Below are 18,203 nucleotides of genomic sequence, written 5' to 3'. Positions count from 1 at the left end.
TACGGATGCGGCTGGGCAGGCGGAGCCCTCAATCACCCCACCCATATCTATTCATCAGGGAATATAGGTACTCAGCTTCAGCCTTTGCAAGTCACTCCAGTAAAGATCTTTGGTATCATTTATTAAATCAAATAGTTTTTAAAAAAAAAAAAACAGCTCGATATATACTCTACATGCTTCAGCCACTCCTGGCCTTACATATTGCTATGAGTAAGGGCTGCATTGGCTGAAATGTGTTAGCGAACTTGTGGAGCGGGTTTTTACAGTGATATTAAGGTCTTGTTTGTTTTGCGTTTAAAAATAACAAACATGTTATACCTACCTGTTCTGTGTAGTGGTTTTGCATAGAGCAGCCCAGACCCTTCTTTTCTCTGGTTCCCGCGCTGGCACTCCTTACCCCTCGCACCTGCCAACTGCCCCCACAGCAAGCTATGGGGGCAACCAAGCCGAACCGCTGCTCTGTGAGTCCATTCAGACATGGAGCCGCGGCTTGGCCCAGCCCTCTCATTGGCTCACTGATTTTGAATGACAGCAGCGGGAGCCAATGATCTCAGTCAATCAGGAGGAAGAGTCCTAGACAGCTGAAGCTCTCGTGCAACAGTGCTGGATCAAAATGGGGCTCATGCAAGTATTGGGGGGGACTGAGGGGAGCTGCTACACACTGAAGGTTTTTTTATCTCAATGCATAGAATGCATTAGGATAAAAAGCCTTCTGCTTTTAGAATCACTTTAAGACATTTGATGTAATAAAAGGATACAAGGATCTTTATTACAATAATTGTTCTTTTTCTACTATTTGAGCTGAATGGAAAATACAAAGTTTGAACAACTAACACATACAGCCCAAAGCCAAACAAAAAAATAACAGTGCAGTGAGGGAGTTTAAAGACCTTGGTGTGTAAAAAAACGACGCAATAGCTTAGCTTTATCTTCCATATACATTACTCATACTATTAACACAGCTCTAGGTTTCAGAAACATACCTGCTTTTACATAGCCGATAACTCCTCCAGTGGCGACTAGAGCCGCATATCCAAAACCAAACCATTCCACACCCATGCTAAAAAAAAAAAAAGAAGAAAAAAAAAAAAAAAAAAAAAGCATCATTGCAGTAAATTATGCAAATAAATTAGCCATTGCCAAATATTTTCTAACATTATCAGTAAGAATTGAAAGTTCAAGAAAAATGATGCAACCCATGTAATAAACTGGCACACATCTGTACTAGATATGAGTGGATTCATATTATACTGGTATTGGTAAATTCATACAGGGCGCACTAAAGCAGCTTTCCCATCCCAGCTGAAGGGTACCAAAACTGGTACCAGCTGGACAGGATAGTAATGCACTTTACCAGTTATCAAAGCTGGGAAAGAGGCAAAACAAAACCTGGAACCATTGTGAGTGTCTGTACCCTTCCCCAGATCTGTGCCTCGATACAATCCTGTCTCGGAGGTCTACAGACAATGGATTGCACTTCATGGCTTGGTTTGTGCTCCGACATGCACTGTTAACGGGACCTTATATAGACAGGCGTGTGCCTTTCCAAATCATGTCCAATCAACTGAATTTACCAAAGGTGGACTTTAATCAAGTTGTAGAAACATTGTGGATAATGAGTGGAAATAGGATGCACCCAAGCTCAATTCTGAGTGTCATGGCAAAGGCTGTGAATACTTATGTACATTGGATTTTTTTGTTTTTTTATTTTTAATAAATTTGCAAGGATTTCAAACATGGGGTATTGTTTGTAGAATTTTGAGGCAAATAATGTATTTAAACCATTTTGGATTAGGGCTGTAACAGAACAAAATGTGGAAAAAGTAAAGTTCTGTGAAAACTTTCCAGATTCACTGCATGTTATAATTATATAATGTGCTCCACTCTGGTCTCATATCAGCTGCAGGGCTGATCCATTTGACATCTTCTTTCTGATAAACTTTAGATTTATGTTTTACAGCATGGTAAAATCTTACAGTAGTGTTGGCATTATAAGTGTTGATACTTTTTATGGCAGTATACCTTTTCTGTCTCAAGCACATCAGTTGAATTACTTGGTTTTAATTCTCCTACAAGTACACATTTTGAAGGACTTAAGGCCTTAAAGCATTTATAAAGATTTACTTTTTTTTTTTTTAAATACACACACACACACACACAACAAAACACATCATACTTACCTTCTCTGTGTAATGGTTTTGAACAGCGCAGCTCTGAGCCTCCTGTTTTTGGGTCCCACACCAGCGCTCTTGGCACTCCCCCCAGCTGAGTGCCCCCATAGCAATCCACTTGCTCTGGAGGCATTCATGCGTGCTCACTCCAAAGTCGCCTCTGTGTGTCTATGAGAAAGACAGTGCGTGGCTCAGCCCCGCTCCCTCACTGGCTGTGCCAATGGCTCCCACTGCTGTGTCTCAGCCAATGAGGAGAGACAGACCTGGGACAGCTTCTGCCCTCGTGCACATCACTTGATCGGCTCAGGTGAAAAGGGGGGGGGGGGAGCTGAAGAAGCTGCATACAGAAGGTTTTTTACTTTCCTACGTGGATTGCATGAAAGTGAAAACCTACGGCCTTAAGAATCACTTTAAAAATGCAGGCAACTTACAAAATTTCAGTTGGATCAACCTAATAAGACAACCAACAGTAGCAAAGAACTATGTAAATGCAGTAATCCCTTTTGAAGAAGCTTGTGCTCGTTTGTGCTCTTGTGCCCTTTTTTATTATTGAGCTCCTTTGAGCATAAGCCTTTTTTTTTTAACACAAACCCTCTATGTCTATGGACACAAGTCGGATAGAAGTCGCCTTTGAAGTAGAACAGACAACTTTTCTAAAGTCAGCGCAACTTCAGTGGTGCTAATTAAGACAGATCTCATTGACTAAAATGGGATTTCTCTTTTATACACGTATTGCAAGACTTCTCTTGTTTATCAAGTCAGAATTCATAAAAAAAAAAAAAAAAAGAAAAAATAATTGCTCATCTTGTAAAACGCTCGCAGACCAAGTTACTTGCAATCCAAGGTTTTACTGTAACAAAAATCCCTCTTTAGCTGCTATATCATAACTTATTTCTATAAATTATTAACTACACTCCATATTTCTATTAAATTACAATATATGATGTTGTATATTACACCATCATAGAATTACAACACATCTTTTATTTTTTTTGGAACCTTGGGCATTAAGTTTGTCCAAAACGTATCTAACTTCTTAGGTCCCTTTCACCTGGCCGTTCCAATCAGGCCTGTCTAGTAAAAGGTAGGTAGAAAGGAGCATCCGATATCCAATGAAATGCAAGTTGGAAAGGGAGATTGTAGTTGTTTATTGAAAGGAGCAACAAAAATAACAAGCCAACGCATTCACAAGCCTATGCTGCCTCTGCTAACACGGCAGAGCTTACGCTGCCTCTGCTAACACAGTGGACACATAATTCCTGTCTTGGTGTTTTAGACACACCCCTATTCACCATCAGCATACAGCTCCTTTCAATAAACAACTACAAATTCACCTTGCATTGTATTAGCTATCGGGCACTCCTTTCTACCAACTTTTACTATTCAACACGGATACTACCTTGAGGCCATACTCAGAGGTAGCAGCCTAAGCCCCCAAAAAAGGGCTCACCGCCACCTTCCTAGTAAATTTAGCAGAAAATCGGAAAGGAAACTCTTCCAACCTGCCCGCCGCCATTGACCTTCCACTGAGTAAGTCAGTACAGTGCGATCTCCAAGCTTAAAGAGTAAAGAGGTCTGTTTGGCTTTCAGGCAGACCTTATCAAGCCTTATGGACAGGGGGGTGTACACGACTGGATCGGATATAAAAGGAATAGAAAAAAAACACAACACATGGAAAAGGACTGCGTCCTTTAGCAGACCGGATCGAAGGAAGCATGATGTAAAAAGATTGAAGTCTGTTTACACCTGACTGCCCATAGAGCTCAGTGGGGTCTGCACTGCAGAAACTGAGTGGGCACAGATGTGAAATCCGTTCCACTCGGTTCAATCAGCAGATCTGCTCTCAGATTCCCTGCTGATCAGAGTGGGCTCCTCTCCATGTGAAAGGGACCTTAAGGTGACATTTTTTACATCCTTCTCTTCTACAGTTATTCTCTGCGAGACCGGACTTGTCATTTTAACAGCTGGGTCCCAGTCTGTGTCTCAGGAGTTTCTGTAGCACCTCCTGTGTTTATATTGCCTGCAAACACTGACTGCAGGGGTCATTTAAAAGTTCAATGTACGGTAACAATATTTTTGGCAGAATATATTTAGAGTTTGATAAATTGTGAGTCTTTGATTTGTAGATCACATAGGGCTATATGCATTAGGCAATGAATCTGCCATTCACCAAGCAAACTGTTATATGCCCCATAGTGTCTGTTTATCTGCAAATAAATGTCAGTTTAAGAAATTTCTCAAGTAAAATACAAGTTTATTACAAAATGAAATACCCAATTCACCCCATAATTAACCCCCAATTCACTTGTTCCTCCTCAACAGTATTATTTATTTTATGTATAGTAACATTAGTGCAGTGGTTTTAAAAATATCCAAGCTCAAACTAGTACACAAAGCGATTTTTGTTACCTTTTCTATTTGTAGATCGCAGGGCAAGAGTACCAATAGAAAGCTGTGTTTGTTCTGCAAAATAAAACCAAACAAAAAACAATATATAGGTGTTACATTATTCTGCATAATAACAAAGTTAAAGTAATAGGACGATGGCTAGAATGTAAAAACTGATCTAGTTCAGTGGTTCTCAACCTCAGTGAGACCTTGGGCCCTGTCACTCCAAAACCTTCCATAACCCAACAGTAAGGTCTTGTTCACACAGCCAATTACTTGTGTACCCTGTGCAGGGCCATGTTTGCTGGCCCTGTGACCTCCAAGTGGGTGATTTAGAGCGAGTTGGGGGGACCCACACCTGCACCCACATGGATGATATACTGGGATGCAGCACCTGTGTCCCTGCAGCCATGTGTCCCAATAGACATCCATGGGACTGCCAGCACGGGGAAGCACACAAACACCTGTATTTATCATATTATTCACCACGATTTATTAGCTCAAGAATATTGTTAACCTATTTACATTTACCAGGACTAGCGCTAATGATTACAGTGCCTTGTGAAAGTATTCGGCCCCCTTAAACTTTGCGACCTTTTGCCACATTTCAGGCTTCAAACAAAGATGTAAAACTGTAATTTTTTGTGAAGAATCAACAACAAATGGGACACAATCATAAAGTGGAACGAAATGTATTGGATATTTCAAACTTTGTTAAATAAAAAAATGAAAAATTGGGCATGCAAAATTATTCAGCCCCTTTACTTTCAGAGCAGCAAACTCTCTCCAGAAGTTCAGTGAGGATCTCTGAGTCCCCGTTCACACTGGGGCGACCTGGTCACCTGACAGGTCGCCTGACAGGCGCTCGCCATAGAGAAGCTATGGACCCGTTCTAATAGGAGCGACACAAGTCGCTCCGACTTAGAAAAAGGGTCCGGAGCTTCTTTGGGGCAACCCAGAGGCGACCGCCATAGACTTCAATGTTATGAAGTCCGTGCCGGCCGCTCCGAGGTTGCGGTGCGAGCACCGCGCCCTATGAGGTCGCCCCGGCAAGTCGGATCGCCCCAGTGTGAACGGGGCCTTAATGATCCAATGTTGACCTAAATGACTAATGATGATAAATAGAATCCACCTGTGTGTAATCAAGTCTCCGTATAAATGCACCTGCACTGTGATAGTCACAGAGGTCCATTTAAAGCGCAGAGAGCATCATGAAGAACAAGGAACACACCAGGCAGGTCCGAGATACTGTTGTGGAGAAGTTTAAAGCCGGATTTGGATACAAAAAGATTTGCTAAGCTTTAAACATCCCAAGGAGCACTGTGCAAGCGATAATATTGAAATGGAAGGAGTATCAGACCACTGCAAATCTACGAAGACCTGGCCGTCCCTCTAAACTTTCAGCTCATACAAGGAGAAGACTGATCAGAGATGCAGCCAAGAGGCCCATGATCACTCTGGATGAACTGCAGAGATCTACAGCTGAGGTGGGAGACTCTGTCCATAGGACAACAATCAGTCGTATACTGCACAAATCTGGCCTTTATGGAAGTGGCAAGAAGAAAGCCATTTCTTAAAGATATCCATAAAAAGTGTTGTTTAAAAGTTTGCCACAAGCCACCTGGGAGACACACCAAACATGTGGAAGAAGGTGTTCTGGTCAGATGAAAACAAAAGCAAACCTTTTGGCAACAATGCAAAACGTTATGTTTGGCGTAAAAGCAACACAGCTCATCACCCTGAACACACCATCCCCACTGTCAAACATGGTGGTGGCAGCAGCATGGTTTGGGCCTGCTTTACTTCAGCAGGGACAGGGAAGATGGTTAAAATTGATGGGAAGATGGATGGAGCCAAATACAGGACCATTCTGGAAGAAAACCTGATAGAGTCTGCAAAAGACCTGAGACTGGGACGGAGATTTGTCTTCCAACAAGACAATGATCCAAAACATAAAGCAAAATCTACAATGGAATGGTTCACAAATAAACATATCCAGGTGTTAGAATGGCCAAGTCAAAGTCCAGACCTGAATCCAATTGAGAATCTGTGGAAAGAACTGAAAACTGCTGTTCACAAACGCTCTCCATCCAACCTCACTGAGCTCGAGCTGTTTTGCAAGGAGAAAAGATTTCAGTCTCTCGATGTGCAAAACTGATAGAGACATACCCCAAGCGACTTATAGCTGTAATCGCAGCAAAAGGTGGCGCTACAAAGTATTAACTTAAGGGGGCTGAATAATTTTGCACGCCCAATTTTTCAGTTTTTCATTTGTTAAAAAAGTTTGAAATATCCAATAAATTTCGTTCCACTTCATGATTGTGTCCCACTTGTTGATTCTTCACAAAAAATTACAGTTTTATATCTTTATGTTTGAAGCCTGAAATGTGGCAAAAGGTCGCAAAGTTCAAGGGGGCCGAATACTTTCGCAAGGCACTGTATAAATTGTTGTTTTTGTGTAACTGACAAGGGCCCAATTGGAATGGCTAGAGGACTGGGTCAGAGAAACTCCAAAACTGCAGCTCTTGTGGGGTGTTCCCAGTCTGCAGTGGTCAAAACCTACCAATAGCCCAAGGAAGGAAAATTGACAACAGGATCATGGGCAGCCAAGGCTCATTGATGAATGTGGGGAGGGGGGGGAGGCTAGCCCATTTATTCTGATCCAATAGAAGAGCTACTGTAACTCAAATTGCTGAAAAGGTTATTACCAATTCTGATAGAAAGGTGTAGGAACACACAGTGCACTGCAGTTTGTGGTGTATGTGGCTGCGTAGTTGCAGACCAGTCAGGGTGCCCATACTAACCCGTGTCCAAAACCAAAAGTGCCTACAATTTGTACACAAGCATCAGAACTGTGCCACGGAGTAATGGAAGAAGGTGGCCCAGTCTGATGAATTCAAGAATGGTTTGAGGAACATAACGAGTTTGAGGTGTTGCCTTGGCCTTCAAATTCTCCAGATCTCAATCCAATTGAGCATCTGTGGAATATGCTGGAAAAACAAGTCTGATCCATGGAGGCCCCATCTCACAACTGACATTACTTAAAACAATCTGCTTCTGGCCACTTGGTGCCAGATACCACAGCATAACTTCAGAGGTCCAGTGGAAACCGTGCCTCCACGGGTTATAGAGTGTAGTCATAATGTTATGTCTGATCGGTATACACACTGTATACAGTATACACACACACACTGTATAATATAGTAGTGATACACCATAAATTATTGGCCGAAAGCAGGGCTTTCAGCATTGTGCTGAAAGCAAAAAGGGTGCCGATAATGACTGCCAAAAACACCCGCCATTTTGCCGTGCTTATGGTGTGTTTTTCATAGGTCATGTGACTCAAGAATGAATCAACACCACAAAACTGGTGCATTTTTAATGCTTTCTTGGTGCTGACCAAATATGCAGTAAGCAGAATTTTTAACATTGCTTCAAAAATAGGGATGCACCGAAATTTCGGCCACCGAAATTATCGGCCGATAATGGGTTAACATTGCCGAAAATAATGGCCGCCGTGGAGAAGGAGGAGGGCACAGCGCAGCGCAGGGCAGGCTTTAAAAGTCCCGCCTCTGGCCGGCCGTCCGCCTCTCAATGACGTCCCTACTACTCTGTGCATTAGTGAATGGACATACCAGGCGGGAGGGCGGGGCGAGCGGCCGCTATAGATATTACTATGTGATCCTTCCCTGTGCATCCCTGTCAGCCTGTCAGTGTCAACTATGTGTGAATGAGAACAGAACTGACCTAACACCGGGCGGGGCGAGCGGCCGCTATAGATATTACTATGTGATCCATCCCTGTGCATCCCTGTAAGCCTGTCAACTATGTGTGAATGAGAACAGAACAGAACTGACCTGACACCGGGCGGGGGGAGCGGCCGCTATTAGCTGTAACTATGTGAGCGCTTCACTTCCTTGTCAGCGGAGATACATGCCTGTCAGGGAAGTGAAACGCTCACATAGTTACAGCTAATAGCGGCCGCTCCCCCCGCCCGGTGTCAGGTCAGTTCTGTTCTGTTCTCATTCACACATAGTTGACAGGCTTACAGGGATGCACAGGGATGGATCACATAGTAATATCTATAGCGGCCGCTCGCCCCGCCCCCCCGCCCGGTGTTAGGTCAGTTCTGTTCTCATTCACACATAGTTGACACTGACAGGCTGACAGGGATGCACAGGGAAGGATCACATAGTAATATCTATAGCGGCCGCTCGCCCCGCCCTCCCGCCTGGTATGTCCATTCACTAATGCACAGAGTAGTAGGGACGTCATTGAGAGGCGGTGTCCCCGGCCAGAGGCGGGACTTTTGAATGAAGGACACCCGAGGAGGGGTAGCTGAGGCAGTGGGGGGGGGGGGGGGGGAGAGCTGAGGCAGCTTACCAATGATATTTGTATTATGAAGCATGAGGGGTTAATGTATTTTCACTGCTGGTCACTCATCTATTAGTGACCGACCAGTGGCAGGTAATTAACCCCTTTGTGCTGCATTAGTGCAACCAGTATCAGTGCAACCAGTGTTAATTAACACTGATACTGGTTGCACTAATGCAGCACAAAGGGGTTAATTACCTGCCACTGGTCGGTCACTAATAGATGAGTGACCAGCAGTGACAATACATTAACCCCTCATGCTTCATAATACAAATACCATTGGTAATTAAATTAACCTCTTGCCAACCCGTCACAGTACATATACTGTGACAGGGTGGCAGCGACAGGTGTATGCCCCTGTTCTATCCATTTTAAATTTTTTTGGGGGAAAAAGTCATTTTCGGTTTCGGTTTCGGTTTTCGGCCAAGGGCATCCTGCATTTTCGGTTTCGGTCCAAAATTTTCATTTCGGTGCATCCCTATTCAAAAAGGTGTTGATAATTGCCAACAAAAAATTCATACTCATTTAAATTCATAATATTAATTTGAATTAATTATTATTCATTTTCATTCATTCATAATTTTCATTTCGGTGCACTACTAGAATACAGTATACACGCACACACACCCCAACAGAAGCCAATCAGAATGCATCTTTCATTTCTGTAGTGAAAGTAGACGATAAGCTACCATGGGTTACAACTGCATATCATATATTGACTGTACATAAAATATATATATTAACCCCTTCCCATCCATTTAAAAAGGTTTTGAACGTGGACAGGAAGGATCACTAATCATGTGATTGGCTATCACTGTGGTCACATGATCAAGATCCAGTCCTGCCGGCTACCGTAGGAACTGACAGCTGTCTTTGACAGCTCAGCCTCTGTGCTCAAAGCATGCTCTCATCACAGAAGCATGGGCTGCCCAGTGACGCATATGGGCGTTAAAGCGCAGACATGTTACGTAGGCGGCAACAGATTAAGAGAAATACGTGAGCTGCCATTTCTGACCTCATTTGTTTAAAAATTCGTATTGCATGGTTATCATATTGATCACCAGAATTAATTGTTTCTAACACACTGACCTGAAACAAGCAAGCAGAAATCTTCCAATTTGTATTTGGTTGCTGTGCTCGCTGCCTCCGACGTACAACATAAAGAGGAGGCAGCAGGAGCATGTGTACATCTGACAAGCTAACTGCTAGATGTCAGATGGAAGCAATCCAGTGACAGCCACCAGACCAGTGCCACACCCTCGTTTCCACATTCTCCTCCCCCCCCCCCTCACATTCATCCCTACCATGTATCCCAGGCTCCAAATGCCTATCGGCGCGCCAATGACAGGCATGGCAGGTGCCACCAGGCAGAGGGGAGGTAGCCAACCAAACTGTTGTCCTTCTCTTCCTCTTACTGACTCAGAAGCGTGTGTAGGAAGTCACTTCCGGGTCCCCATGTCACTTTTTCCAATCAGTATGGGTCACTGGACGACAGGTGAGGCAGAGGTCCTTTACACCCCTATTGTCTCATTAAAGAGAACCTATCACCCAAAAATTATTTCATAGCGGACTTTTTGTAAAAAAATAAATAAATAATAAGAAAAAAAAATGGGATTTTTGACTTACTGTAAAATCCATTTATGTGATGTTTAATGACGGACACAGCTCCTCAGGATCCGTGACCATTGGGTTATACTGCCCCCTACAGGAGTAGGACACTAGGCAGAAAAAAAAAAAAAAACTTGGACTACGCCTATGGGCAGTCCGAGGAGGTATACTCCCCCTCTCTACTATAAGTACTCAGTTTTTAATTGTAGATCTGGCAGGAAAAAAAAAAAACACAGGAGAAAAAAAAAGCCATTTAAAAAGGGAAAAACATTGGCAGGGAACTAGGTCCTTACTCCTCACTAGGCAGAACAAAAAACTGAGTACCTATAGCAGAGCGGAGGAGTATACCTCCTGGGACTGCTCATAGGTGTAGTCAAGTTCTTTTTTCTGCCTAGTGTCCTACTCCTGTAGGGGGTAGTATACCCAATGGTCAAGAATCCTGAGGAGCTGTGTCTGTCAATGAATGAAAGAAATAAAGTTAAAAATAAAAAAACAACATTGTAAAAATTAAACACTTGACCTCCAGAGGATGAATTCCTCCACCCTCCCATGACCAGGCCACTTTTTGCAATATGGCACTGTAACTGACAATTGCTTGGTCATGCAACGCAGTAACCCAATTTGTCATTTTTTTTCCCCACAAATAGAGCACAAATCCCTCCCCCCCCCGTCAGAACACAATTCTGACATAGGCAGAGGGATGTTCTGAGTTTCTACCCGATGATCGGCGGGTGCAGGACAACATTGAGTGCCCGGCACCTGCAAATCAGCTTCTGCTGTAAATAATCACAGCAGAAGCAGCGCACGTGCGCCCCCTGCAGGCAGACAGACAGAATTATGTGTATATACGTGATCTGGTGCACAGCTGCTGCCCTGTAGCAGTACAACTGCTGTAGGGTGGTCAGCAAGTGGTTAAAGTTCCACACAAGCACTTCAAATCATCCCCCAAAAAAATGATTTAGATCTCCCCTCCACATACATGCACATGCAAACCCAATGCACACATTGGCCTACATAAAAATGTTGATTGCGCTACACGTTACTGCACATGCCGGAGTGGGAGCAATAGTTCTAGAACCGTTATTCGTGGTCACCTCTAGCCCGATGACCTGTAGGGATTTCAAGTAAAAGTACGGTATGTAAAGTATGGAGTACTGAAATGGGGGAGGCTGCATGACTGACAGTGTTCTATTGTACTTTTTATTTTATTTTATGAAAATTCAATAAACATACATTTTCCAAAAAAGTATGTAGCACTGAAGTTTGTTGCCGTTTCATGGGAGCATGCAGTTTTAAAGGGTTTTTTTTTTTATCCTTCTGTGTGCAGCAGCCCCTCTTATACTTACCTGAGCCCGTCTTTATCCAGCAATGTTGCAGGAGTGTTTCAGCTGCATGGGACTCCGCTTTTCATTGGCTGAGACAGCAACGCAGTGCGATTGGCTACCGCTGCCGTCAATCAAAATCATTCAGCAGAGAGGGAGCGGGGCTGGGTTGCGGCTCTGGGTTTGAATGGGCACAGGGAGATGTGACTTGGCTCGGTGCCCCCATAGCAAGCTGCTTTCTGTGGGGGCACTTAACAGGAGGGAGGGGCCAGGAGCACCGAAGAGGGACCCGAGGAGGAGGAGGATCGGGGCTGTTCTGTGCAAAACCAACTGCACAAATGAGGTAAGTATAATATTTTTATTAAAACAAAAAAAAAATTTAAAAACACACACACACACACACACACACGACACATTAAGGTTTGAAATGATCGGTATCTATTTACTCGGCACAACCACATCTATTCGATTTTACCAAAATTTGGGTCATTTATGGTTTCTGTGTGTCCTAAAATTAACTTTAGTGTATTTTTTACTGGCATATTGCTTTTCCATTTCATGTGACATTAACCACTTGCCAACCGCCGCAAGTACATATACTGAGGCGGTCAGCCCCTCACAGGCTCTGGGCAGCGAGTGCGCGCCGCCACGGACCCCCCCGCGTGTGACCGGCGGACCCGATGCCCGCCGGTCACTCGCGATCGTCGGGGGAGAGGGAGAAAGGCAGGCGGCTGATGTAAACACAGCCGCCTGTCATTCTCCCCTGTGTAAGAACAGTGATCATACGGTTCTACTATGTAGGACCGTTGATCATTGTTCCTACAGCTCAAGCCACAGCCAATCACAGTTAGAATCACGCCCCTAGGGACACACACCACCCCTCCCTCTCAAAAAAAAGTTAACCCCTTCTTTACCAGTCATTTTACAGTAACAGTGCATATGTATAGCACTGATTACTGTAGAAATGTCACTGGTACCCCCAAAAGTGTCAAAAATGTCTGTCAAGGGTCCGATCTGTCCGCCCCAATGTCGCAGTCCCGCAGAAAAAAAAATAAATAAATAAATAAATCGCAGATCGCCGCCATTACGCGTTAAAAAAAAAAAAAAAAACAACAAAAATGACAAAAATCTTTCCCTTTGTTAGTAAACGCAATAACTTTTGCAAACCAATCAAAATACACTTTTTGCGATTTTTTTTACCAAACATAGGTAGCATAAAACAAATTGGCCGACAATGTTAAAAAAATTTTGATTTTAAATTTTTTTTTTGGGAATTTCATATAAAAAAAAATGTGAAAAATATTGTTATTTTTGCAAATTTGACGCTCTTTTTTTGTTTATAGCGCATGATCAAAAAAAAATAAATAAATAAATAAATAAAAATCGCACAGGTGATCAAATACCACCAAAAGAAAGCTCTATTTGTGGGAAAAAAAGTACGTCAAATTTGTTTAGGTACAGCGTCGCAGGACCGCACAATTGTCCGTTAAAGTCACGCAGTGCCGAATCGCAAAATACCCCCTGGTCAGGAAGGGGGTAAAATCTTCCGGGGCTTAAGTGGTTAACATTGGAACGACTGCTATTTTGTTCTCTAAGGCGTTCGCTTTCAGAACATAACATTTGTAGGCTTTATGTCATCTTCAGGCCTAAGGGCCCCATTTACACCTGCGCAACTTGCCATAAACCTTTGGACGCCAAAGTCGCATGACAAGTCACACCCCATGTTTTCCAATGAGTATTGTTCGTATCTGTGGGACTGAAATTCACAGCGACTTTACAGTAGTTCCTGTACTATTTTGGTCCGACTTTCACGCAACATGGGGGCCATAGACTTCAATGCAAATGTCACACGAAAGTCGCATCTGCATTATATATGCAACATGGTAAAGCATGGTTAAAGCCCCATTAAAGTTGGACTGCAAAGTCGCAGTGGAAACTGCACGATTTTTATGTGGCACGAGTGTGAATGGAGCCTAAATTATAATAATAATAATAATAATAATAATATATATTTTTTTTTTTAAACTTCAATAAACACAAAAACAACTCTAGCAGTGAAAGGGTGAAATGCCCCTGACTGTCCCCAGGAGGCCTCTGTGTGTGATGACAGACCCTCCCACATGTCCTTATCCTCCACACACCAGCAGTCCTTGTCCACAGGAGATAAGTCACAAGGGGGCTGTTCTCCAGTGCTGTCTCCGCCATGCTTTACCCTTCCACTGACACTGACCCACCATACTCTACACCGCTGACAGCTAACACATGAATAAAGTAACCCTGACTACCTCTATATACTGCCCACGTGACTCAGAGAACACCACAAGTGTGTACAGTACATGGAAGCTGCGGGCGGCCTCTCTCCGTAACGTGACGTCACTCACCTCAGCCAACACTCCGAGACCGTGTGATACGCTCTACACCACAGCTGCTGGAGGACCCCCGGAGTACACCGTCTGCAATACACGGTATAGGCTAGAACAGAGCTAGTCAGGAGAGGGGCGGGGTGTCACAAGTCATGTGACTGGTCACATGGCAAGGGGGCGTCACTACTACAGGGTACATGCAGGTTTTCGGAAGATAAAGTATACAGGTTGCGCCATGCTGTTCAGGGTGTTATTTGATACACTGTGAGATTTAGGAAAGTGTATGAACATACCTCACAACTTTTTGTGACGGGAACGAGGGACACATATGTAGGGCAAACATCTGTAGGCATGGGACACACCCCTTAAAAGAAAATGAGCCAGAAAAACAAACATTTTTTTTTTTTTACCCCTACTATTCCTTTATACTGGCTTTTGAAATTTACAAATTCAGCAATTTAGAAATTGAATGAAAGGTTTATACAACTATACAGATCAGACCAAAATGAGGAGGAAAGAGGGACTTTGTTCCTGAATCAGGGAAAGTCCCTCAAAATCAGGGACTACTGTGAGCTATGCATGAGGAAAACATGTGGCCTGTGAGGTAGAAGACAGTGCAGGGGGTGTAGACAGAGGGACATGAGAAGAGTGCACAGGAGGTACACTGCATTACAGCACAGTGCACAGGAGGTACACTGCATTACAGCACAGTGCACAGGAGGTACACTGCATTACAGCACAGTGCACAGGAGGTACACTGCATTACAGCACAGTGCACAGGAGATACACTGCATTACAGCACAGGAGATACACTGCATTACAGCACAGTGCACAGGAGATACACTGCATTACAGCACAGTGCACAGGAGATACACTGCATTACAGCACAGGAGATACACTGCATTACAGCACAGTGCATGGGGAACATAGGAGGTACACTGCATTACAGCACAGTGCATGGGGAACATAGGAGGTACACTGCATTACAGCACAGTGCACAGGAGGTACACTGCATTACAGCACAGTGCACAGGAGGTACACTGCATTACAGCACAGTGCACAGGAGGTACACTGCATTACAGCACAGTGCACAGGAGGTACACTGCATTACAGCACAGGAGATACACTGCATTACAGCACAGTGCACAGGAGATACACTGCATTACAGCACAGGAGATACACTGCATTACAGCACAGTGCATGGGGAACATAGGAGGTACACTGCATTACAGCACAGTGCACAGGAGATACACTGCATTACAGCACAGTGCATGGGGAACATAGGAGGTACACTGCATTACAGCACAGGAGATACACTGCATTACAGCACAGTGCATGGGGAACATAGGAGGTACACTGCATTACAGCACAGTGCATGGGGAACATAGGAGGTACACTGCATTACAGCACAGTGCATGGGGAACACAGGAGGTACACCTCTTTACAGCACAGTGCACAGGAGGTGCACTGCATTACAGCACGGGGAGCACAGGAGGTACACTGCTTTACAGCACAGTGAACAGGGTGCACAGAAGGTACACTGCATTACAGCACAGTGCACAGGAGGTACACTGCATTACATCACAGTGAATGGAGAGCACAGGAGGTACACTGCATTACAGCACAGTGCATGGGGAACACAGGAGGTACACTGCATTACAGCACAGTGCACAGGAGGTACACTGCATTACAGCATAGTGCACGGGGAGCACAGGAGGTACACTGCTTTACAGCAGGGTGCACAGAAGGTACACTGCATTACATCACAGTGAATGGGGAGCACAGGAGGTAAACTGCATTACAGCATGGGGAACACAGAACGTACACTGCTTTACAACACAGTGAACAGGGTGCACAGGAGGTACACTGCATTACAGCACAGTGCACGAGGAGCATAGGAGGTACACTTAAATTAGGGTGACCAGATGTCCCCCGTTTCTGGGGACAGTCCCCGGATTGAGGACACCGTCCCCAGTTGGAATCTGTCCCCAGTTTTGTCCCCGCTTTGCAGGACTGATGCACTGTGAACATAGGTTCCGCTTGGGCTATAGTTGGGCTGTCACCGGAGGGGAAGGGGGGGGCGAGCACCGCCTGATTACAAAAAGCAAAGTTCTTCTGCTTAGTGCTTACCCAGCACGGGCGCTGCCATACGAAGTCCCGCATCCTGGACCGGCTCCTATCTATGATAGACAGCACACTGTGTCATATGACACAGTTTTCATGCAGCGTGACCAGTGCCCCCATTAATGCAGAGTGACCAGTGCCCCGATCAATGCAGAGTGACCAGTGCCCCGATCAATGCAGAGTGACCAGTGCATGGGGATTAGAGAGCCGCCTGATTACAAAAAGCAAAGTTCTTCTACGTGCGGGTAAGTAGAAGAACTTTGCTTTTTGTAATCAGACGGCTCTCTAATCCCCATGCACTGGTCACTCTGCATTGATCGGGGCACTGGTCACTCTGCATTGATCGGGGCACTGGTCACTCTGCATTAATGGGGGCACTGGTCACGCTGCATGAAAATTATAGACAGTTTGGAACTTTAAATGAGACACAAGCTGGTAATGCTTTGCGTCTCCATTCCTGCATATGAAAAAACTGAAGATAGAGGGAACTAAAAGAGGTGCATGGAAAACAGCCAGCCCCCAGTTTGATGTACTCACCCTCCAGTCTGCCAATAAACCTGTCTAACAATGTAGGTTAAAAACAGGGGTTTAGTTGACACGCATTTGCAAACGCATGTGTAAGCTGCAAGGCCCCTTTACGGCACCTTGTGTAACTTGCAGTCCTAACACTAATGAATCTGAGTGTCTCCACAGTAGAAGCACATGTTTGCTAAAGGATGGATGGTAGGTAGGACTGGAGGTTGTCTAATCCTTCCCCAACCTGCTCCCATCTATGACTGGTCTAAATGTATCATAGCTGTTATTGGCTGTGCTGTAACAATGGGGTGCAAACTGAAATGGACAAGCTGAGAAGCACGCACCTCCATCCCTTGGTAGATGCAGTAAAAACACACAATGGGACCTTAAATGAGGCACCAGCCTGTAAGGCACAGCATCTCCATCCCTGATTGCAATATAAACAGTTTGGGACTTTAAATCAGGCACAGGCAGGTCATGCTTTGTGTCTCCATCCCTGTATATGATAAAACTGAAGATAAAGTGTACTGCATCTACCAAAAACCCGATGGGACTTTAAATGAGGCACCAGCCTGTAAGGCACAGCGTCTCCATCCCTGATTACATGAAAATTATAGACAATTTGGGACTTTAAATGAGGCACAAGCAGGTGATGCTTTGTGTCTCCATCCCTGCATATGAAAAAACTGAAGATAGAGGGGACTAAAAGAGGTACCCTCTTTTAGTCCCCTCTATCTTCAGTTTTTTTTCACTCTGCATTGATGGGGGCACTGGTCACTCTGCATTTTTGGGGGCACTGGTCAGTCTGCATTGATGGGGGAACTGGTCACCCTGCATTGATGGGGGCACTGGTCACCCCGCATTTATGGGGGCACTGGTCACTCTGCATGGGATGAGGCACTGGTCAGGCTGCATGGAATGGGGCACTGGTCAGGCTGCATGGGATGGGGCACTGGTCAGGCTGCATGGGATGGGGCACTGGTCAGGCTGCATGGGATGGGGCACTGGTCAGGCTGCATCGGATGGGGCACTGGTCAGGCTGCATGGGATGGGGCACTGGTCAGGCTGCATGGGATGGGGCACTGGTCAGGCTGCATGGGATGGGGCACTGGTCAGGCTGCATTGGATGGGGCACTGGTCAGGCTGCATGGGATGGGGCACTGGTCAGGCTGCATGGGATGGGGCACTGGTCAGACAGCATTGGTGAGGCTGCATTGCTGGGCACAGCCAAGCCCTGCATTCTTTATGTAGTGCACTGCTGAGACCTGCATTCTTTATGTAGCACGCTCCTGAGCGCTACTTAGCCCTGCATTCTTTATGTAACGCACTCCTGAACC

The 18,203-nt window shown here is 44.8% G+C and overlaps 1 protein-coding gene across 1 annotated transcript in view; it reads right to left on the bottom strand.

Moving 5' to 3' along the window:
* Positions 1–14,375, bottom strand: part of LOC309557012 (transmembrane protein 14C-like) — a 31,556-nt gene extending 17,181 nt beyond the window's left edge. The window contains exons 1-3 of the mRNA XM_082259614.1: positions 14,245–14,375; positions 4,581–4,634; positions 984–1,060 (exon numbers count right to left, since the gene is read on the bottom strand). Of these exons, the coding sequence (XP_082115740.1) occupies positions 984–1,059 (76 nt within the window). The 5' untranslated portion in view covers position 1,060; positions 4,581–4,634; positions 14,245–14,375. The remainder of the gene's footprint in view (positions 1–983; positions 1,061–4,580; positions 4,635–14,244) is intronic.
* Between the last annotated feature and the right edge of the window lie 3,828 nt (positions 14,376–18,203).

This window comes from Pelophylax lessonae, assembly GCF_965119305.1.
Source record: "Pelophylax lessonae genome assembly, chromosome: 5".
Classification (NCBI taxonomy): domain Eukaryota; kingdom Metazoa; phylum Chordata; class Amphibia; order Anura; family Ranidae; genus Pelophylax; species Pelophylax lessonae.
Note: the sequence above shows the minus strand (reverse complement) of the source record. Positions and strands in the feature narration are given on the sequence as shown.